This window comes from Myripristis murdjan, chromosome 21 (genome assembly GCF_902150065.1).
Source record: "Myripristis murdjan chromosome 21, fMyrMur1.1, whole genome shotgun sequence".
Classification (NCBI taxonomy): domain Eukaryota; kingdom Metazoa; phylum Chordata; class Actinopteri; order Holocentriformes; family Holocentridae; genus Myripristis; species Myripristis murdjan.
This window is the reverse complement of record NC_044000.1, coordinates 8022666-8045349: the sequence shown is the minus strand read 5'-3', so window position 1 is coordinate 8045349 and position 22684 is coordinate 8022666. Positions and strand designations below refer to the sequence as shown.

The 22684-nt window shown below is 43.0% G+C and overlaps 2 protein-coding genes across 2 annotated transcripts; both read left to right on the top strand.

Moving 5' to 3' along the window:
* Positions 1-167: 167 nt before the first annotated feature.
* vtcn1 (V-set domain containing T cell activation inhibitor 1) lies at positions 168-5948 on the top strand. Its single transcript, XM_030081267.1, has 5 exons — positions 168-199; positions 412-476; positions 1610-1972; positions 2963-3214; positions 5836-5948. Exons 1-5 carry the CDS (start codon positions 168-170, stop codon positions 5946-5948), a joined length of 825 nt encoding a protein of 274 aa, XP_029937127.1.
* Positions 5949-7297: 1349 nt separating this feature from the next.
* On the top strand, positions 7298-20889 carry trim45 (tripartite motif containing 45). Its single transcript, XM_030081711.1, has 8 exons — positions 7298-8052; positions 8949-9237; positions 9579-9724; positions 10234-10550; positions 15226-15355; positions 16464-16578; positions 17448-17574; positions 17960-20889. Exons 1-8 carry the CDS (start codon positions 7571-7573, stop codon positions 18112-18114), a joined length of 1761 nt encoding a protein of 586 aa, XP_029937571.1. The 5' UTR covers positions 7298-7570; the 3' UTR covers positions 18115-20889.
* Positions 20890-22684: the final 1795 nt, after the last annotated feature.

Below are 22684 nucleotides of genomic sequence, written 5' to 3'. Positions count from 1 at the left end.
AAAACAGCAGCAAGTGCACTCTGAGAGAGTTGCAGAAGTCTAGTATATGCTTCATACTGAGTAGCAGTATATTTATGGACATCATTTGAGGAGGAATGGCGTGAATGGACTGACATAAGCGACGGGATCTAATCATTCGTTTTTCCCAAGACGTTTTATCAGGAGCCATGGCCTCCCTGGGGAAGATCATCTTCTGGAGGTGTGGTGCGGGTCTTTGAGTGTGTTCACTAGTAGTGGTGATCAGATTTACAGTGCCGACAACAATCAGATGACCACAGTAGGGGGAACCTCTTGATTGTTGTGAAGTCAGCTCAGCAGTTAACTTCAGCTAAAACCTGCAGAATGTGTGTTTCAACTTATTATAGCCTCCTTATGCATCTCTGATTTCTCCCACCCTTTGTTTCTCTCTAGCATGATCATCCTCATTGTTGTATTCACGGCAGCCCTCATCCTCATCTTAGCCCTGACACTCTCGGGTAAGAGCCGTAGATCATTGTGCATTCCACCAGAGATGTGTTAGGTTTTGGCTCACGTGGTCAGGAAGGAACGCATAGGTGTGCTCATCAGACACTGTTTGAGTAAGGTAATTGGGAATAAATGATGTGGTTGACAGCACACTACAAAGTGTGAGAAAAATATGTGTCGGTGTGTGTCTATATGTAGTTTGCATCCAGGCATATGTGCCAAATTAGTTGCTGCTATGGCTATTGAACTTTGAATCTCTGGAATAATTAATGTATCTAGAGATTACTGGATGCATTTATACATCTATTAGTTCTCTGCAGCAATCTATCAATCGATCAGCTGGGGCGTTTAAGATCTCTGCGCATGGAGTAATTCAATTCAATAAATTCAATTCAATTCAATATTTATTTAGGCATAACTTACATTATCAGTCAGTGACTGTCTATGAATAAATCCTGGAGGCAGAGGAACCAGTCTATCTAACTGTCCATCTATCTATTTGTCTGTCTGTATTGAAAGACACTTGTATATGGGAATGATAATAATGTCATTATAGTGATAATAATGGTAGAAAACAAAGCCAAAAAAGAGCACAAACAGAACGTGGAAGAAATGGAAGAAAAGGGGGAAAAAAGAAAAAAAAAAAAAAAACATAGGTGCACTGCTATATTTCCACAACAATAACAATAATGATGAAAGATACTACATGAGATAACAAATGGGAACTGAGAGGGACAACTGAGAGCTGTCAGCTTGAGTCTGTGAAGTCATTCTAGTTTCAAACCCTATTATCGCCTTCTATTATTGGTATAGGGTTAGACAGGTGTTCCTCCGATTTCAAAAAGAAATCCTCCATGCATCCTCTATTCATAAGTCTGAATGATAGGCCTTTAAGTGCAGCCAGTCTACTGAGCTGAGTGTCAGGAGGGGACCTTTCAATCTGAAATAATAAGCTTATAATCCAACATTGCTGCTGTCTACTCTGCTCCCATCAGAAGGCAAAAAGTCCCCTAGGGATGTGAACTAGAAGGGAAAGGCACGTTCTGTCCTACAATTTGTTTAACATTTTCATCTGTAAATTTAAATTCATGTTCTGTCTTTTTTCCTTTCAGTAATCTGCATGTCTTGTTTTCCTGACTTCCAGGCTCCCAGTCCGATGTGGAGAGCAGCAACAGGTCGCCCATCGCAAACCTCGGAAAGGACGTTCTCCTCAGCTGCTACATTCGCTCATCCAGCGAGGCGGGAGCTCAGGCCAGCATTGTGGCGATCACCTGGAGGAAGGAGGGCCTGAGCGGGCTGGTTTACCAGTATCAGAATGGAGCTGCGAACCTTGAGAACCAGAATTTAGGGTTCAGAGGGAGAACTGAGCTCCTCCCCGATGCCATAACCAGCGGAAATGCCTCTCTGCTGCTGAGAAGTGTGAGGAAGAGTGATGACGGGGTCTACAGTTGCGAGGTCATCTCCTCCAGCGGCGGAGGGACTGTCAGTATTCACCTCAGAACGGCAGGTATAGGAGCCCTCATCTCTCTGGCTTTGCTGTGTATGTGCTTTGATCTTGACTCCATATGAGCGCATGCAGCAGGTTTCTGGGCACAGGAGCGTGTGAAGCTGCTCCAGGGAAGATTGTTATATAATGTATCAAGGAGGTGAAAAGTGAACGGCTCTCATCCCCACAAGCTGAAACCACAGAGATTCCTGTTTCTGCCCAAATGAAACTGTTGGATATGGTCACTTCTCTGGCCACAAGAAAGGGTGAATTGAAACCTAAAGGAATAGTTTTCACAGTTTAAAAAATGTGATACTATTTCATCCCCACCCCACGCCTCTAGCTGTTCTATAAGACAGCAGTGGAGCCTCTCCGCTCATTTTCTGGATTCAGGAGGTTATATATGCCACCTCAACGACTGGAGGCTAACAGTTAGCATTTGGAGCATCCAGCCAGTATCCAGCACTCAGTAACAATGAGAGAAAGATAGCACCACTACTCATAGGCGCCACCAGGAATTTTGGGCCCCATAAAAAAAAAAACAAAAAAAAAAAAACATATATATTTACTCAATGATGGTTTAATAATTTTATATTAGTTTTTACCTATTTTTTGGGGCCCCTGTCGGGCAAGGGCCCTTGGAATTGTCCTAACTTTTCCCCCACATACGGTGCCCCTGCCACTACTGTCCTACAGAACAGCTAGAGGGGGAGTGGAATAATATCACATTTTTCAAAATGGGTGAACTATCCCTTTAAGAGCAAAAAGCAAACAGCAAGGAGTGATCACTTCATCTAGAGAAAGCTTATCCAGTGTAAACCCTTTCATCCATAAAGGTTTTCAATTTGTATGATGCTTAGACTCATCACTGCTGTATGAATATGTATGAGGGTTCCTGTCTATAGCAGTATCAAACTGCTGCACACTGGGTGAGGTACATCACACAATACAGCCTTGGAAATTTGAGATTGCAACATGTATTCATAATTGTTGTCACATTTGCTCCTTCAGCCTTTTCAGAGACCAATTTCACTACCACAAAGGACATCTTGATTGCTGATGGAGCGAGATGGCTGCCAAAACCGAATGTCACATGGCTGGATCATGATGGGAACATCCTCAATGGAACCACCACTCTTTCCCCAAATTTTGTAGGAATATTCCATGTAGTCAGCACGCTGCAGCCAGTCACCGTACGCGGCACATACACCTGCAGAATCGAAAACGACTTGGTGACCGCCAATTCTGAGGCAACTTTAACAGGTATGCCTTTATAGTTATTTCTTGCCAGGGCTGGGTTTACAAGCATACACTATATTACCAAAAGTATTCGCTCACCCATTCAAATGATCAGAATCAGGTGTCCTAATCACTTGGCCTGGCCACAGGTGTATAAAATCAAGCACTCAGGCATGCAGACTGTGAAACAAGACATTTGTGAAAGAATGGGCCGCTCTCAGGAGCTCAGTGAATTCCAGCGTGGAACTGTCATAGGATGCCACCTGTGCAACAAATCCAGTCGTGAAATTTCCTCGCTCCTAAATATTCCACAGTCAACTGTCAGCTCTATTATAACAAAATGGAAGCGTTTGGGAACAACAGCAACTCAGCCACGAAGTGGTAGGCCACGTAAAGTGACGGAGAGGGGTCAGCGGATGCTGAAGCGCATAGTGCAAAGAGGTCGCCGACTTTCTGCACAGTCAATTGCTACAGAGCTACAAACTTCATGTGACCTTCAGATTAGCCCAAGTACAGTACGCAGAGAGCTTCATGGAATGGGTTTCCATGGCCGAGCAGCTGCAGCCAAGCCACACATCACCAAGTGCAATGCAAAGCGTCGGATGCAATGGTGTAAAGCACGCCGCCACTGGCCTCTAGAGCAGTGGAGACGCGTTCTCTGGAGTGATGAATCACGCTTTTCCATCTGGCAATCTGATGGACGAGTCTGGGTTTGGAGGTTGCCAGGAGAACGGTACATTTCAGACTGCATTGTGCCGACTGTGAAATTTGGTGGAGGAGGAATTATGGTGTGGGGTTGTTTTTCAGGAGCTGGGCTTGGCCCCTTAGTTCCAGTGAAAGGAACTTTGAATGCTTCAGGATACCAAAACATTTTGGACAATTCCATGCTCCCAACCTTGTGGGAACAGTTAGGAGCGGGCCCCTTCCTCTTCCAACATGACTGTGCACCAGTGCACAAAGCAAGGTCCATAAAGACATGGATGACAGAGTCTGGTGTGGATGAACTTGACTGGCCTGCACAGAGTCCTGACCTGAACCCGATAGAACACCTTTGGGATGAATTAGAGCGGAGACTGAGAGCCAGGCCTTCTCGACCAACATCAGTGTGTGACCTCACCAATGCGCTTTTGGAAGAATGGTCAAAAATTCCTATAAACACTCTCCTCAACCTTGTGGACAGTCTTCCCAGAAGAGTTGAAGCTGTAATAGCTGCAAAAGGTGGACCGACATCATATTGAACTCTATGGGTTAGGAATGGGATGGCACTTCAGTTCATAGTATGAGTAAAGGCAGGTGAGCGAATACTTTTGGTAATATAGTGTATATGCCTATGGCAAAATCTTAGTGTTGACGTATCATGGTTTGGCATGACCAAATCCTAACCAGAAGATCAAAAAAAAAAAATCCTTTAAACGGAAAGTTCACCACTTTTTAATTTTTTTTATGTTAATTCACTTCCCCTCCAGCTGTTACACAGCACAGTATAGTGGTGTTATCGTCCTCTCATCATTAGCAAGTAGGGTGACCAGATGAGAATGAGAAATTCAGGACAGGGGAGGTGGGGATTTACCGAGTCTTTGTTTTTGGACTTTATGTTTGGTCACTGTTTGTTTTTGGTTTCTCCCTGTGTTTCCTTGTGTTTTTGGTGTCTTGGCTTCCTGTGCCCTCTGTGTCAGTCTTGTTTGCCCAACCCAGCTTCTCACCCCTGCCCTGTGTTCACTCATTAGCCCTGATTGTTCTGTTCTCTCCCCAGTGTTTCCCTCAGCCAGTCCTCTGTGTTCTCCAGTCTTTTGTCGAGCCAGCTCACACAACAAAAGCCTGGCTCTGTTGACCTTGCTTTGTAGTGCACCCCTCAGTTCTGTCTGTGTTGGTTTATTGTTGTTGCTGCCATGTGTTACCCCCGTGCTCCCACTGTTCCTAGTGATCCCCAGTTCCCTAACTTCTCTACTGTTTCCTTCAATGCCATCTGCCTCAGCTCCTGCACATGACAAATAATATTTCACAACGATCACTACTTAGTGTTTTATAAGGCTATAACTAATCAAAACTCAGGTTTAATCCAACTTTCAGGACAAACAGGATAGGATTCAGGATTTAGAACAACTGCTTATTATTCAGGACTGATCTGAATTTTTCAGGCTGTCTGGTCATCCTATCACGGAGTGTTCAATAATGGTTAGATGGCTGGCTAACATTCTTAAAAATAACCACCTTAGTCCACTCCAATAAGGTTTAACATCACTAGGCTTTACATGATCAGGATTTTTGGGGCCAATCACCGATCACCAATCAGTGAGTTTAAATAAACCGATCACCGATCCAATCACATGAGGGAGCAATATGTCTATTTAAATAACTTGTTTATTTACTGTATATACTTATGTACCGTTTACTGAGTATCAACAAAAGTATTCTCAAGAATTTTTGCCAATGTTTAACAATCTTTGCCATGCCCCAAACTGACAGAGGTACTGTAGTGTTGCACAGATTGCAAATAGCTTGAGTTTTATCCCTGAGTGAACTCTCCGTGCCATAGCAACCATTTCCCAAAAAAATAAAGTATAAATATGTTCACCAAATGATTCAAAGGAGAAGAGATTGTATTTTTTTATGAAAAATCTGAAACATCCTGTCATGTTTTTCAGGTTCAGGGGTTTCTGCGAGGACGTACTTCATCTTCAGTGCAGCAGCATCCACGCTGACGTCTACTTACCTGAACATTATGACTAGTGTCCTCTGTGTCTGTTATCTGACCTGACCTCTCTCTCTGTCTCTCTCTCACTCTCTCTCTCACACACACACACACACACACACACACACACACACACACACACACACACACACACACACACACACACACCAACACACACACACACTACACACACACACACACACACACACAAATAAATAAATAAATAAATACACATAAACACTGGGATATCATTTCCCCTTACCACTGCAACATGCAAACATTACTCTAGCTTTTAACTGTTACTTTGGTTATTAATTTATTACAGTGGATGCTGTTACTGTGTAACAGCATTTCAACACTTCTCCATTTGTGGTGCTGTTTTGTGGTGCAATTTTTTTCTTCCAACCTTTAAATGTCTTTTTTCTTCTCATGTAACTTGTCTATTTCTTCTGTGAGTGAAGGGTGTACCCAGATTATTTCATAGTAAACTCCCCTTGTTTCTTATATTAGCTTGAGTTTTATCTTTGATTTGGTTTATCTATCTAAGCAAACCTAATTCATGTGGAAATCAGTGCCTAGAAACACCAAAACGGTAGGAGTATTTGTAGTAGCAGCAGCAGCAGCAGCAGTAGTTGTAGGAGGAGGAGGAGGAGGAGGAGGAGGAGGAGGAGTAATAATAATAATAATAATAATAATACCTAAACATGGGCAAATAACAGTTTCAACACTGGAATAGATTTAGTCAAAATGAATGACTGAAATCATTTTTAAAAAATGGATTACAGCATTATGCGGTGGGCAAAATAAAGTGTGGAATCTATTAAGAAGAAGAAGAATGTATAACATGAAAAAATACAAACATTACTGTATGAAATAAGTTAGGGAGAAAAAGAACACAACTCCGGGGGCTGGTGCAGATCCTGTGGGCAATCCGAAAAGCAAGGTAAGCTTAAAAAGTAAGCTTATGTATTCATCGAGCAATAAACTGAAACAGGTTACAAAAATATCAACAGATGTTTAATAAGCTGGAAAGATGAGAAATGAGAGGAAAAGTGTCTAGATGTTTATGAAGTTTCGATGTGAGTGAAAATAATGAGATATGTCGTGACGGACAGCTCGCAGTTAAACTTCAAGCTGCTGTTCTGTGCGCATTATCCCTCTTATAATGAGAACATATCATAACATGAGAACATAAGAGCATATATTCCAGCTGTTACATTAGATCCATCCACTCATCCTTCAGATCGAAACAGTGGAGGGCAAAGTCTGGGTCTTTCCTGCCAGCAGATGGGGACAATCAGACTTCCAGGCTGTTTGTCCGGAGTCATGGAAAGTCTTGGGACCACGCCTGGAAGGCCACGGAAGCCTTCCCATTGGTCTAGTAGTGAGGTATCATGTGTCCCATGGAGCAGAGCAGTAAATGCAGCCTAGTTTCCCCGAAGAAAAAGTATGCGTTTCCAATGGGATCATTACCAATGCTCTGAATTTTGAAGTCTCTTTTGTATAGTGTAAAAAACACCGATGGGGGATCTATGTGAGTGGATATTAAACAGGAAAAAGGACGCACATCATTTTGTCGTGCAGGACTACAAAGTTTCTGTGAAGCAGGGCGCATTTTAAGCTGCTTTTCATTGTTTTGTTTTTGGCACCAGGGTTGCTTTGACTTTTAACACCGTTGAAAACACACAATGTCGCTGTCGGAAAAGAAGGAAAATGCGGGTCAGTGTCCCGCTGCGCCGTCGGAGGAAAACCAAAACGGATTTGCGCTGAACCCGAGGGCGGTTTGTAATGTGTGTAAACATTTGTACCGAGACCCTAAAATCCTGCCGTGCCTGCACACTTTCTGCGCCGACTGCATCGGCCAGCTGGAGCCGTTCTCAGTGTCCTCCGGCGGCCCCCGGGCCGGTCCGGAGAAAGAGAGCACGGAGGAGGACACCCGGGCCGCCGTTACCGTTACCGTCCTCTGTCCCGACTGTGACTCCGAGGTGGACCTCCCTCCGTCGGGCGCGGCCGGGCTGACCACCGACCACCTGGCCCTGGACGAGGTCTTCCTGGAGACCCTGGTGTCCGACGGGCCGCTGGGATGCGACCTGTGCGGTGACGGAGCCGCGGAGAGACGCTGCGAGGTCTGCTGCGTCAACCTGTGCGCGTTCTGCTGCCAGGCGCACAGGTAACTGCTGTTCTATTCTATTGTCTGCTGGTAGTCCAGTCCAGTCTAGTGTATCCTGGCTTCAGCTGTCAGGCCTACAGGCAACATCTATTCTATGTGATTGCTGCCTGTATCCTTTTGTGTTGTGTTGAGTTGTGTTGTGTATTCTCTTCTCACTGTGTGTATTCTGTTGTGCTAGTAGGCCCAAATTTTCTATTCTAATATGTTCTACTATGGTAATCCACTCTAGTGTAGTCCAGTGGATCCTGAGTTCTGTTGCCAGGCCTATGGGCAACATCAGTTCTATTCTATTCTATTGTATTCTAATGCAGTGGGGTCTGGGGGCCCCCAGGCATCCTTTAGGAGCATCCATGGGGTCCTTGGCATAATTAGGAATGGTTTAATTCCACTATGATTCAATTCACAAAAAAATTTTGATACAAAAAAATGTATGAGTGATTATTTTTTGTAAGTGTAAATGATGCCAGTGCTCAACTTTGACATCTAAACAGTTTAACTATTGAACACAAACCAAAATATCTTCCCATATCAGTCTTTTTTTTTTTTTTTTTTTTTTTTAAATCACTTCAAACTGGGGAAAGTGACTTAATGAAAGTGAACTTGGGGGTCCAGAAGTTTATTAAGTTTTGAAACCCCTGGTCTGATGTTTCTTGGGGTCTGCTACCAGGCCTACAGGCAACATCTGTTCTGTTCTGTTCTATTCTGTTCTACTCTATTCTATTGGAGTCTAGCCAATACATTTTAGCTTAGTATTTTTTATTCCACTGTTTAGTCACAACTGCATGAACAGCTTCCACATTAGATTTGGATGTTAATATCAAAGTCTTTTAAGTGAGATAATCCAGGCCTAATAGCCTAATGGAACACACCTGTGCTCTAATCTCTATTCCCTGCAGGCGACAGAAGCGAACAGCGTCCCACAGCGTGCAGTGTCTGCAGGAGCTCAAGACCCAGGGTCGCCTCTCCCGTCCCGTCCTTTGCTCCCTCCATCCCGGCCAGGAGCTCCGCCTCTTCTGTGAGCCCTGTGACCTGCCCATGTGCCTGGAGTGCGCCGCCACCCTGCACAGAGACCACCGCTACTGCCCTGCACGGGATGTCATCAATCGCCATGGCGACCGCATCCGAGAGCTGGTCTCGGGGCACCTGCGGCCTCGCCTGGAGCGTCTGGAGGAGGCGCTGCAGAAGGTGGGAGGAGAAGCTGGGGGAATGTCAGTGGAAAATCAGTCTGCATGTATATGATTTTACTGGGGAGATTTGAACAAAGTCTTATCTGTGTTTTATGTATGACGGGCGTTCATATTAAAGGTAATAGTCCTGCACATCACTCTTGCAAACAGTACACTCATTTGTGTGGGTCTATTATCTTCAGTGTGAACTTTAGCGCTTTGGTGCACTAGCGCTGAGAAAGGAAGTGGATGTGTGAGTTTCCTATTTAGCTTAAATGTAATATGACTAGAAGTCTTCTAAACTCCAAGTTGAGATTTAATATTTTGGAACCAATCGCTTTTCTTTCCACCCTGCTACAGGTGGAAATATCCCAGGAGAGCTTGCAGACGCGAGTGGAGGCAACAATGGACGAGGTGAGGGCGTTTGCACGAGGCTATGCCAGCGCTGTGGAGGCACACTGCCTGTCCCTGCTGCACCGCCTGGAGGAGCTGCGAGTCCAACGCAGGTACGACCCCGGGACATGGCCAACACTATGATTTCTGCAGGAGGGATTTCTCCTGTGAGGAATTCTGTAGTGTATAATATCTTTGGAAGTAAGGTTGGGAATCACCAGTGATCTTACAGTTCGATTTAATCACAATTCTTCAATTAATCAGGATTCAGAAATTAACTGTAATTTGTGAGTTTACAGTCATAGAGGCCAACATTTCAAAAACATTGTTGAAGCATTCAGCATTTTCCTTTTTCAGTTATACAGTCTAATAATTAACTTGCTTCTCAGCTCAGTGCAAATAGTACAACCTGTTTGACTGGATTGCAAAGATATAAAGTTGCATTTTTTTAATACATTTTTTAAAATTATTTTGATACAATCTATGAGCCACCCTGTTTGGTTTGCTCAATGATTGCGGGACTCCATCTTTTACTTCTTCGTAAAGGTGTGACTTGACCCCTGTATGTAAAATCATCCCTGAAATCGTCTGAAATCCCGGTAACATTGTGTACGTCCGACAGGAACCAGCTCCACCTGCAGAGGGCGCAGCTGCAGCAGGCCCTGTCAGACGTCCGGGGTGGGGTGGAGTTCGCTGAGAGGCTGCTGACCTGCGGCTCAAACGCAGAGATCCTCAGCGCCAAGGGGGTGACCCTGAGACGGCTGACCAGCCTAGCGGAGAGCGGCTACGACCCCCGCCTGGCGACTGTCAGCCCCGACGACGCCTGCAGCATCTGCTTCATACCCGAGGAGCAAGCAGGGGAGGTGGACGGCTATCCGGTGGTGGGCGTGATCCACTCCAAGACACTGGACCTCAACAAGTGCACCATTGAAGGAGAAGGTGAGAGACAGAGAGAAGTTACTAACAGGTGTGGAACCAAAGGATTTGGGCATCGGCTTCTCTTAAACTTTCATTCAAATTTTGAGTTTCTTTCCCTTTTCTGTTTTTTAAAGGACCATAGCAGTCATATTTTGACTTTTCGTCAACAGTCATGAACATATCTGCCCATCACTAATATCAGTTGCGTAAATGTGCACAAAATATGCTTTAGTGCCTTGCAGGTCAAGATGAACTTACAAGTTCACTCCTACTCACGTTCAGTAAAAGTTGGGAAACTGTCCTGATAAACTTGAGAGTTGCTACAAATAAGAAATTCCATCTTCTGTGGATACTCTGCCAGCATGCATTTCAATAAAATTACCGTAAATCCATTATATTTTGGGCACTTTGAAGGAACTACTTCTTCCGCATGCGTTCAAATTGTGCTCAAGGCTCTCTCGGGCTTTGTTGTGAGCACAGCCGGCCCGTGGCAGAGGCGGGTAGGCCGCTGAGCCGCTCTGCTGGAGCAGTGGGGGGTTATTGTTCTCCTTCTGAGTGTTTTAGCCCGAGGACAGAAATTCCTTTGGTACTGGAGGAATGTAGAGGTGACTCAGCTCCCAGTGGCACAGTGAAGTGCTTTTATCCACAAATATGAACACACACTCAGCACCGTAACACAAACACATGAGACCCACCTCGCAGCTCTCCCTTGAGAAGGCCACCCTCCCTGCAGCACAGAGGAGGTCAGTCTTCAACATCTGAGGGTACATAGCATTTCAAACACACAACGAAATTTAACCATTCATTTAAGAAAAGTGGACTCAGATTATGCAGTTAAATGTGTTCAGCAGCCTAAATTTTAAACTGCATGAGCTTTTTAACATTACAAACTATAAAATGTTACAACCATGTTGAGCAAGGTACTCTGGATCTGACCCTCATCATTACTCATGCTCACAGATTGCCAGATTTCATCATCAAAGTTATTAACAAAACAAACAAACGCACAAATATTGCTTCAATTGCGAATGTAGATCCGTGTTACCAACAGGACTACAGTATCTGTTTTCTCATACACACACCTTGGTCCCTCACTGAGAAAGACCCTTCAGGCAATTGCGTGCAGGGATAAGTTAAAAGTGACAACTGACTGTGGGACGTTTTCAAGTGGCAGGAGTTACCTCTGCCAGACAAAAGGTATGTGGAATGAAAACACACACACACGTACACAAGCCTCTTTACACAGCCTGTTCAAGGCAGGAATGTTGCTCCGCTGTGCACACACGCGGTTCCATTCGTACTACAATTAAGGGTCCGTGTTCGTCTGCCATTCCATGTGTGCACATTTCCCAATCCGCACTTCATTCTAGTTGATGGTGGTAATGCATGAGAATGTTGTTGCTAACCACCACCAAAATCAAAAAAATGAAGAAGAAGAAGCATGCATATTAGGGAAAAAATAGCATTAGGACAGAAAGTAATTTCTCCCCAGGAGCTCTGTCCAGCCGTTTTGCTGTCTTTGTATTTTGTAATTTTGGGCTGCATGCACACACCTGCAGAGGGGTCCATGTGGACCCTCACAGACATGGGTGGATGATGAAATTTACATCACATGGACTAAAGCAGACCCTCGTGGATTTTAAACTAACAAACAAGGATTAGGGGGCATTGTTGTTGTGGCATTAAGCTGGCAGTGGATGTTGTCACTGAGCCGAATCGAAGTCTGTAGCATGTGTGCTGCGTAAAAGGGAGAGCTGGCAGGACGGGGTGTGATGATGATGACTCTACAAGAATAAAAATTTGCACATGTCACTTTCTGACATGTGCAGTGTGTATTTACCAAACAGGGTTATTTTTGTGCTTAAAAATATGAGCAAGTAAAACTTTATATGTTGATCATGTATATTCACTTGCCATTGTTTAGAAAGCAATGTCAGTGCCCGATGCAACGTTATACATCACACTAGGCGCACACTTGTTTGGTCCAGTGTAAAAAGGCCAAGTTGGCACATTGACAGGTCTTCATTACAGCTGTATTGTGGGATCTCTGTTTTAAAAAGGCTACAGTTTGGTCACCTTGAGCAAGGGCAAGTTTCAGCAGGTGTGTGTTGTTCTTGCACATCCTGTGTTTTCTGCAGAATGACCTCCACTACTTCCCAACAAACTTTGCTGGAGGTGTAGTAAAGAGACCAGAGGTATAGCCAAGTCCACAGAGAAAGCAATAAATCAGAGAAATGGCATAGATGTAAGTGTCTGTCTGCCTGTATATCTGTCTCTCTGTTTCTAAAATCTCTTGTTTGCAAAGGAACTGAGGACAACGTAGACAAACACATAAGGTTGCACAGATTTGTGACAGCATGTCCATACAAAAGGCCAAGTTGTAAGCTATGTTTACCTGCGTGGCAAATGGAAACCCTCAACAAATAATGACAGACTTGGTGACTCCTCTTGTGCCGGAGTGCAAACTGCTATATAGTGGAAGGTAACCTTGTTTGTATTGTGGTCAGGCTTTTATTTGTGGATGTGTGCTACTGCAGAGGTGCATTCTGTTTGCTTTTGGCCCAGCTCAATCACTTGACCCTACTGTGCCCTTTCCTTATTCATCTAAATTGTACTGCATTTATCTCATAGTGACTTTTTTCTATGTGTTTTTAAGGATTAGGAACCTTTTTGTATGAAAGATTAGGCCATGTAAATCCTCAGCATCACTACATCAGTTAAGGCCTATTTTTTTCATCAGTCCTAAGTTGCTTATCCTAAGTTGTTCCTTAGTTTAGGTGTTAAGTTTCACCAGCTGCGGTTTATATAGTTTGCCTCTTTCATTTGAAAGCAGCGGATAAAGGCCAGATGTATATGATAACTGGAAGAAAGCAGAAATCACAGGGGCTTACTGAGGCTTATCCCCTCTCTGTGTGATATGAGGGTTTAAGTCAGGGATTTGGACCACACTGTGGTTCAGGACAGGTGAGTTTACTGAAATGTGTGTGAGAACAGCTGCGTCTGTAATGGTGACAGCTGCTGAGGTACTTTGCTTTGCAAGCACACACACACACACACACACACACACACACACACACACACACACACACACACACACACACACACACAAATGCAGGGATGGAACTAGTCCCTGCATTTGCAAACATTCCCCTCATGTAGATGTAACTATCACCTTCCTGAACTTTTCCTACAGTAAAATTTCCAGTGTAGAAATCTGCTTTAGCAAAAGTAAACAGCTCAATTAAAATGTACATGCATACACGAATCACAGTAAAACAGCCTGTAGTAACACATTTAGCACATAAACACTAACAAAGCAGATTACTTAAATGTAAAAATTAGCAAGTCCCGATACCCATTTCTTCATGCAGTTCAATACAATTATCAGGTTGTTTCTTCCTGGCGCAAGGTTATTATGTTGAAGTTTCATGCAGACATCACCTGCCGGATCTACTTTCCAATTCAAACAGGAAAATAACAAACAGAGAGCTGTTTAATTTCCTCAAAAACTGGATGTCGGGAGTTGTTGCTTTGCATAGAAACTGGCCCCAACATAGCTGCACCGAAGTGCGATCAAAGGCTGGAAGTGACAATGGAAATGCAACTGGCCTTGGCACGCACTAGCACGCCCACATTTGGCGCAAAAGTGGAAAGCCAGCTATTATGGATTCGCAGCCTAGGGGAGCATGAAGCAACTGATGAAGATATTTCACCACCATGTGGAATCGCGTCTAAGTATAGAATCAAACATTCTACCAAAGTTCAAGTTCATCAAAGTTCACTCAAAATCCCTCCATTTTCAAATTTGAATTTTTGGTTGAAACACCTACATCATAATGTTCTGCTTCTGTGGCTAACAAAGTCATTCACAAACCACAGAATTGATAATTGGCAGTGTGAAGCAAACATTTCCCCGGGGACTATTTTCCACCCAGTTTCAAGTCATCAAAACACAACAGTGCTGCAGCTTTTAGGAAAACTAACTGTGGGAAAAGATTAGCAGAAATGTTTATACATTTTGTAGATATTACACTAAACATAAAAACACTGCTATGAGCCTTTTAAATAACACTGGATGAAATAACAGAGTGGGATCCGTAGTTATAGAGTGAGACAACCTGCTGTTGTCGAGTATATTGTCAAGTATATGCAAAGTGTCATTAATCATTCATGCGAAAGCAAGTGACGATGGCTCTCAACAGGACACTGTCGCCTCAGCGAGTGGCTGCTGAATAACTTAAGGGAGTGTGTGACAACGGATTGCAGCAGAGCGGGCTAATGAAACACAGAGGTTGTGTGAGGAGGTTTAATAAAACGGGTCAGCAGCACTGAAACACACTTGTGCTTCCCCTTTCACTGAAGCCACACTGAAATTGGGTGCACAGACCCCATATATTTGGAGAAAGTAGCTTGGGTAAGCACCCAGCAGGGGGTTACATTGTGTTTGTGGTGTGTGTGTGTGTGTGTGTGTGTGTGTGTGGTCTTTCCAGGCACAAGACAAGTCTATGCATCTCTATGTCTCTATTTTGTGGTATGTCTAAATGATGAAGTGCCTCTTTTAAGATGATGTGCCCATGCAGGATCACTTGCACATCTTGTAGTAACTGGTTGTGTGTGTGTGTGTGTGTGTGTGTGTGTGTGTGTGTAGTCACTGTGTCATTTTCCAACCTCTTTCTCTCTGTCCCGCGCCCCCAAGGTCTGCAGCGGGGCAAGGAGGGCCAGCAGGGTCACTTCACCCTGGTGTGCCGCGACTCGGCTGGGGAGCAGATGGGACGAGGTGGAGAGCAAGTCCTTGTCAGCATCATCCACAAGGAGAAAAAAAACTGGTGAGTGTGTGAGAGCATTTGGGGCCAAGAAAAAATCACTTTATCGCCTCTGCCAGAGAAGTTGGTAGGGGCTCTGACTGTCTTATCTCAAACCAACCAACAGATTCAGTTGCGGTTTGTCCCGGTTTTAGTGCATCCCAAGAATCAGGTGATTAGTTTTTTTATACCGATCCACAGCTGGGATTTCTACCTTTTCACAATCGAAGCCTACAGAGAGAAATCTGAACCATCTGTGCTGCCACAGAAATACAGAGTGCAGTACAGTATTTTGGCCATCGGGGGCAGTGGTGAGCACTTGTTAACAGTAGAATGTATTGAGATCAATGGGGCTAAATGCTATAAAATGATCACTACATTTGAAAAAATGTTTTATAAACCATAACTGATGTGACCGAATTGCTCAGCATTCACTTTGCTGCACGCCCAGCTGATTGACTGATGTTGTGACTTCATGTGGCAAACTTGGGCTAGACTGATCGTGCCCAAGTTTCCAAATGGGAATTTCAATTTCAGTGTCCGTTCTGCCAGATATTTTCGAGTAGTAGATTGTTTTTCCGAGCACAATCGAATGCAGCATGAAGTCACAAAATTACCATCATCATTGGGTGAAAATAAAAAAAATGGGTTGTTTGTAAAATCAGCCAAAATTATGGAGGTTGGGTCTAAACTCTGTGGTGTATTGCTAAACCTTTCTGGGGTAAATATGTCTGTGGAACATTTTCTCTAGCTTTTTCTCTGTGACATATGTGACACAAACTTAAACTATTATGTTGCATTCAGGACTGGAGGGAGAGTCCGACAAATGGGAGCTGCCCAGTCAGCTACAAAACAGTGTCACATTCAGAAGACAAATAACAAACAAACACAAGGCATTTTGGAAGCTGCAGCAGTGCAACTGTTTAGTGTTGGCATCTCCGTTAAGTTACTCACTAATGGATTGTGACAGCAAAGACAGGTGAAAAATGGGATGACATTCAAAGAAAAGATGCTCACAACATTGATTGATTTTGTTTGTTGTGGTGTTGATTTAGTGTAACAGAATTATGCATTAGCTGTATTTTTCGGTCGTTTCCCATCATATTACACAGGCAATTTGTTTTTCTTGCAGTGTAGTGGACACGACGGTGGCTGACAACAACGATGGGTCCTACGGTGTTTCATACACACCAGTAGAGCCAGGGGCCTACTCTGTCTGGGTTTGTGTCAAAACCCAACATGTCAAGGTACTAAATCAACTGTAAGAATATAATTACATCACATGGAAATATGAGGATGAGGTGAATTTATTTCAAAGTGAAGCCACTTTTGTCACAATTTGAATATCTCTAAATAAACTGCAGTTAATCAACATTATGAGCTGCCTTGTTGATAATTATGTTGTTTATTTTATACATTTTAATTGCACTTGAAATATTGAGACTGTTTGACTGATAAACAGTTTCACCCAGATCCCTGTCCTGACACCTGATAATATAATTTGGTCAAACCCACAAAGGATGTGTTAAGCCACTCAGTAAAGAAACCACATCAGAAATCACTCAACACAACAATTCCTTGTTAGTGAAGATATATATAGCCCATAGCCCATATCTCAGTCCCAAAACACAGTTCAGCTTTTCATCAGTCAATCAAAACAAACATTTTTCACTGTTCACGGTCTGTTTTAACTCGTAGTCCCCCCAAAAAACCCATAAAATTCCCAGCATGTGTTTACTGAAATGGTTACGTCTCTAAGATGGATTGAGCTATGGCCCTGCCCGAGCTTATCACCTCAGGGATCCTGATTCTTTCTCAGATGTCAGCATGCATTTTTCCCACACCAAAAATCGACATGGACAATTTTCTCCCCAGGCGTAAAACTCAAAAAGAGGCTGCCTGCCCACAGCTATGATTTAAAATGATTTATTGAGATGTCTGATAAGTAAAAGACTAACAGCTTATCTTCAAGTGGACACTTTTCTGAGTTTTGTGTAGTGTTGACTTCTGCCTGCGTAGATAGACAGATAGATAGATAGACACACTGACTGATTGATTTGTCATAGCTGGTCTTTGCCTTCTTCTGCTCACGGCTTGTTCCTCTCTCTGCCTCCAGGGCTCACCGTTCATCCTGAATGTGAAGAGGAAGTTCAGGCGTCACCATGGGACGTTTCACTGCTGCTCCTTCTGCTCCAGTGGAGGAGCCAAAGAGGCTCGCTGTGGCTGTGCAGGAACTATGCCAGGTACACAAATGATTGAATATATACTCTGCAAAAATAAAACATAGCCAGACTATTATCTTTCCATGCATGAGACTTTGAAGATTTCTGCAGATTTGTTGGCCTACTTTATTTTTGTCTATCCTTTTACCGTACGTGAAGGTCTGTCTTTGAGTAAGAGAGAACAAAAGATGAAAAGGCCACGCATTCATAACTCCACTCAAAATAACAATGGTCATCTATGATTGTCCCCATTTCAATGTGGGCGTTTCTTCCTCTGCATGTCATTAATGGTGCCATCTTCCTTCCTGGAGAAACGATAGCAAACTATTGAGTATTTTAAAGTTTCTGTGTGATGCTGCTCTGCTGACAGCTTGTGGATTTCCTGTCTCTGATTTCTTCTCTTCAGGAGGTTTCAAGGGCTGCGGTCACGGCCACAAGGGTCACCCTGGGAAACCGCACTGGTCTTGCTGCGGCAGCACTATGGAGAAGTCAGAGTGTTTGCCACAGAGTGTGGTGGCTGCGGTTTCCCCTCGCAGCCACTTAAGAACTGTAGAGCTCTGATGTTACGGGACACCGGGGCATCCCAAGATGATGCATCGCAATTGAGTGTGACAGCAGCCTAGAGGTTAAAGAAGCAGGCCGCTGACAGGAAGGTTGTTGGTTTGAATCTTGAGCCGACTTAAAAACTTCAAGCAGGGAAAGCGAATAAAGATCAATGTCTTCCCTCAACCGCTCCTGTCAGGTGGCTGAGTGAGATAAAGCTCCCATCCAGCTGTAGCTGAAAGGTAATCTTGCTTTAGCTGGCCCACTCTCCACAAGAAGAGGGGTCTTGAAGAACCTATTTTTGAGCTTAAATGGTGCCCCTCTCTATAGCAGGAGGCTAACAGTTAGCATTTGGAGCACCCAGCCAGTATCCAGCACTCAGTAACAATGAGAGGAAGATAGCACCACTACTGTCCTATGTAACAGCTAGGGGGGAAGTGAAATAATATCTCATTTGGGTAAGCTATCCCATCAAGGTTCTCCTCCATTTAGGTCTAAGGCTTCGTTCAGATCCTGTATCAGAGCTGCCAAGTCCGAACACACGTGACAGTAATTACCTTGCCAAAATCAGCCTGGCAGCAGTGCAGCCAACTGGAACAGCTGAGTTCACCTGGCTGCACTTCTGACAGTAGAACAGTCGCTGCCGCTGCGCTATCGACAGAGTTACATCTACTGAAACCATTCATCTCACGTGCTGCCCCACAGCATGAATCCACAGGGAGAGCATGAAGACTTCATTAAATCATTATTTGGAGAAGCAGGGTTGGAGTCAACAAACATATGTTATATTGTATAAATATGTCTATGGTTCATTTATTCATAAAGAATAGTAATTGGGGTGGCATATTTGGCTATTTCATACTTGCATTTTTCTGCAGTTTTAGTTGAACATGTTCATGAACAACTATCTGTTACCTTTAGCTATTGTCAAAATGAATCATCTTCTCTAAATCTTCTTACATGTAATGATATCATGTATAACATTTGATTTTGCCCCCACTTCACAGTAACATCTGACTAGCAGGCCAAACTGTATTACACAAGACCGTTTGGCAAGTCATTTGTAGTCATTTGTGTTTACCCTTCTATTTCATGTCAAAATGGCTGCAATGGAAAAGATCTATTATATAAGTCAGCAATGGAGAAATCTCCGAAAATTTGTCCACTTTTTGACATCAGTTTCACCAGCAAGTTGTAGGGGGATTTTTGAATAAGGGAACATACAGAGCACAGTGGTTGAGCTGAGAGCCGGGCAAAAAATGTTGGGGCCACTGGGAGGATTACCCAAGTGACCGCCATCCACAAAGCCAAAGTAGCGAAAAGGTGGCGTCTAGAAACCTGAGAGAGCTGAACAGCGTGCTCCAATCAAAATACACTCAACCTTGACAGCTGAAGAAGGGGAGAGCTTTCCCAGCCATTCCACTGACAACATGCAAGTCACAAGCCCGTTTTTTTTTTGTTTGTTTTTTTAACCTCAAGGCTGCTGTGGCTTTAAAGGTGCTTATATCCAATCTTAAATGTCTAAAGAATCAATAGAATGGAAGTACTGAGACTCACCAGAGCAATATAGCCTTTCACTGTTGATCTTAATGATTTTGTACTTCTTTGGTACTCAAAAGATGATGCTGAACAATGTGAACAACACTTTCTGTTTATCAGTAGGGGGTCACCCGATGTCCTGCGAAGCAAATAGCAGGAGCGCTGCAAATGAGATAATCCATCATTGTAACAGTTCCCATTTACATTATTGATGATTTTATTTGCGGTGATCAAGTATTCCGCTTCCCTGAGTTGATGCATATACAGTGCCAAGTTAAGTACAGTTCACTGATTATGATTTGATAGGCATGTGAACCTTATCTTGCTTAAGGTTGGGTTTTCTGTTCTGTTTTTGTGCAGAGGTATTATCGGTCAGAATATGAAGCCTCATGCAAGCAGCTCATCCTAAATATGACCTGAATTGAGAACCGAAAAGCACTGAGCTGGAATATGATACACCTGTAAACACACTTGGACACTACTTAGAATGTGAAACATAATCTTATTTTTCCAACAACCTCCATTATGCCTTGTGGTCTGTGCACATAATGATTTTAAATGTCAATCATGAATGCCTGTCTGCGTCTTCCAAGAGAAGAAAGTCACAGAACCTGCACAAAAAAACGATTGTTTTTTCTTCCACTTTCATTTGCTACCCACCACACCAAGCCTTCTGGGGAAGAGGGCTTTATTTGAGAAACACTGTGACCTAGAAGGTACAGTTACGCTCCTTTTAGAATACTAAGTTTTTCCTCTCCAGAGGCAGTGTCACAATACTGACTTAAAAAGCACAAACTTGAAAGTCACATGGAGTCACTCGATGCCTTTTGTCTTTTTTCTGTAACCTGAATATGCCTTATCTCGGGTGTGACTGCAGGTAGATCTTCTAGGGCTTAAACGACTTCACTGTACCGGGGCTGTTTTTGTATGGTTTAACTTTAGAAATCTATGGTTTGCAAAGATTAATCTTAAAATAGACCTATGCAAGTGCCTATCAGGAATAAGCTTTCTTATTTCGTGGTCCAAGATTTTCATAGTGACATTTAACTAATAAGCTTTCCTATTACGGACTATCTTGTAGCTATTTTCATGTTTCAGCATATTTCCTCCGCACATGCACTGTGCAGTCGTCTGCGGTCTTCCTATGAAACTTGTTCAAATGTTTTAATATTACCGAGTAGAACTGTATTTGCTTATACTGCCACCAGTGTTGACTGAAATATTTGTGTCTGTAATATGAAATAAATACATCATTTTTCATACCAGTTTTCATTTATGTGTGCATGATGTGTTAATTATTTCACAATGAATCCATGTGAATTAACTTCTGTGACATTCTGCCTTGGTGAGACAAGTGACTCAAAAAAGGTAACAAGTTTATAGATTAAATATAAATAGACTTATTACTTATTGTTGTCATTGACTGCATATATGCAACTACACCAAACAGTATATGTAGTATAATGTACTTTTCCTGTATATAATTCTTGTATTTAAGTTCTTCACACTGAATAAAGCTTAGAATTTCATCAAAGTACATGGATAGTTGTGAGAGGGATAACAGTGGCCAAGATAATAAGAAGTTATAGTCAGACATGATAAAGAGGTGCCAGGAAAAGCATTAAAGGGGCTCTATAGAAAATCAGATTTCCACTTTCTATATCTGCGTCACAAAAATTTTGAAGGTCTCAGCTCAACAATTCAAGATAAGACAGTATTAACGTTCCAAAATAAAACTTCCTCCAAAAGAATACTGAAGTTAGGTTAGTAAAATATAAATATATAATGTTACAGAAGACGATCAGGACTTCAGACATTCGTTAGACACAACATGCAGTGAGAGGAACCTTTGACCTCCTGTGACACACCAATAATCAAAGAAATGAAACTGTCAGTATGCATATTTTGGACAGTGTCAATAATATAGTCAGTTCTCCGAAAACTCAACAGAACTTAGAAAAAAAAAAGGAACAAAAGGAGACCAGCAAGAACAGAAAATGGGAACTGAAACCAATAAGCAGAATAAAAGGAGCAGCTGAGCAGCTCTCCAAGGATCACTTGGAGAGAGGTCATGACACATCATGACACATCGTACTGCAGTTTCACAGGACCGAAGCCCTCAGTAGGGGACTTGTCACCGAGGCCATTTAACTGAGGAAGAACAGAACAAATATGGGGGCAGATGGGAAAGGACAATGCCATAAAGCAATAGGAAAATGAGCACCAGTATAGCAACTGCTTGACTGATATACACCAGTGTGAAATTACTGGATCTCACACCTGAACGCTGACAAATCGATTCAAAAGCAATGACATGCATTGAAATAATAACTCTTTTTTTGTGTGTGTATCTTAACATTTTCAAATGAAATAATTTATAGTGAAGTTAAACTGTGCCTCATTTTTCTCAGGACTTTCTAGCTGCCGTTGGAGTAGAATCATTTAGTGGCAAAGTTGCCTGCCACTCACATCAGCTAAAAGCTAAAAGGCAAAGGCATCCACATGCACCATCATGATGTTGTGTTTTTCTTGTATACCTACCTGTCTGTCTTCCTACTACATCACAACGGAGCTTCTGAAAAAGCAGATTTGATAGATAGATAGATAGATAGATAGATAGATAGATAGATAGATAGATAGATAGATAGATAGATACATACTTTATTCATCCCGAAGGAAATTCACACACATTTGCACAAAACCACTGGGTTTCATGAAGGATGTGGCCCATCTCCAGACAGTGGCACAGACTGCTCCCACACCAGTCTGACCAGTGAAGAGTAGGTAAGGGAGAAGGAAGAGGAGAATACTGAGAACTTATAACAACCAGGGTGAAGATGTAGATGTGTTTGCAGTGCCCCATCAAACCACCAGGAGGCAGCGGAGAACCAGGATTCATTGCCCTCTCCCGGCTCTTCCACACACTCCTGTAGCCCCAACTGCACAGCATTGAGTTTGCTCGCTTGTTACAAATCATTAATAATCAGCAGTCTGGAAAGCTGTCTTAAGCACAGCATTTCTGAGCTGAGATGTAGCTGATGAATACTGT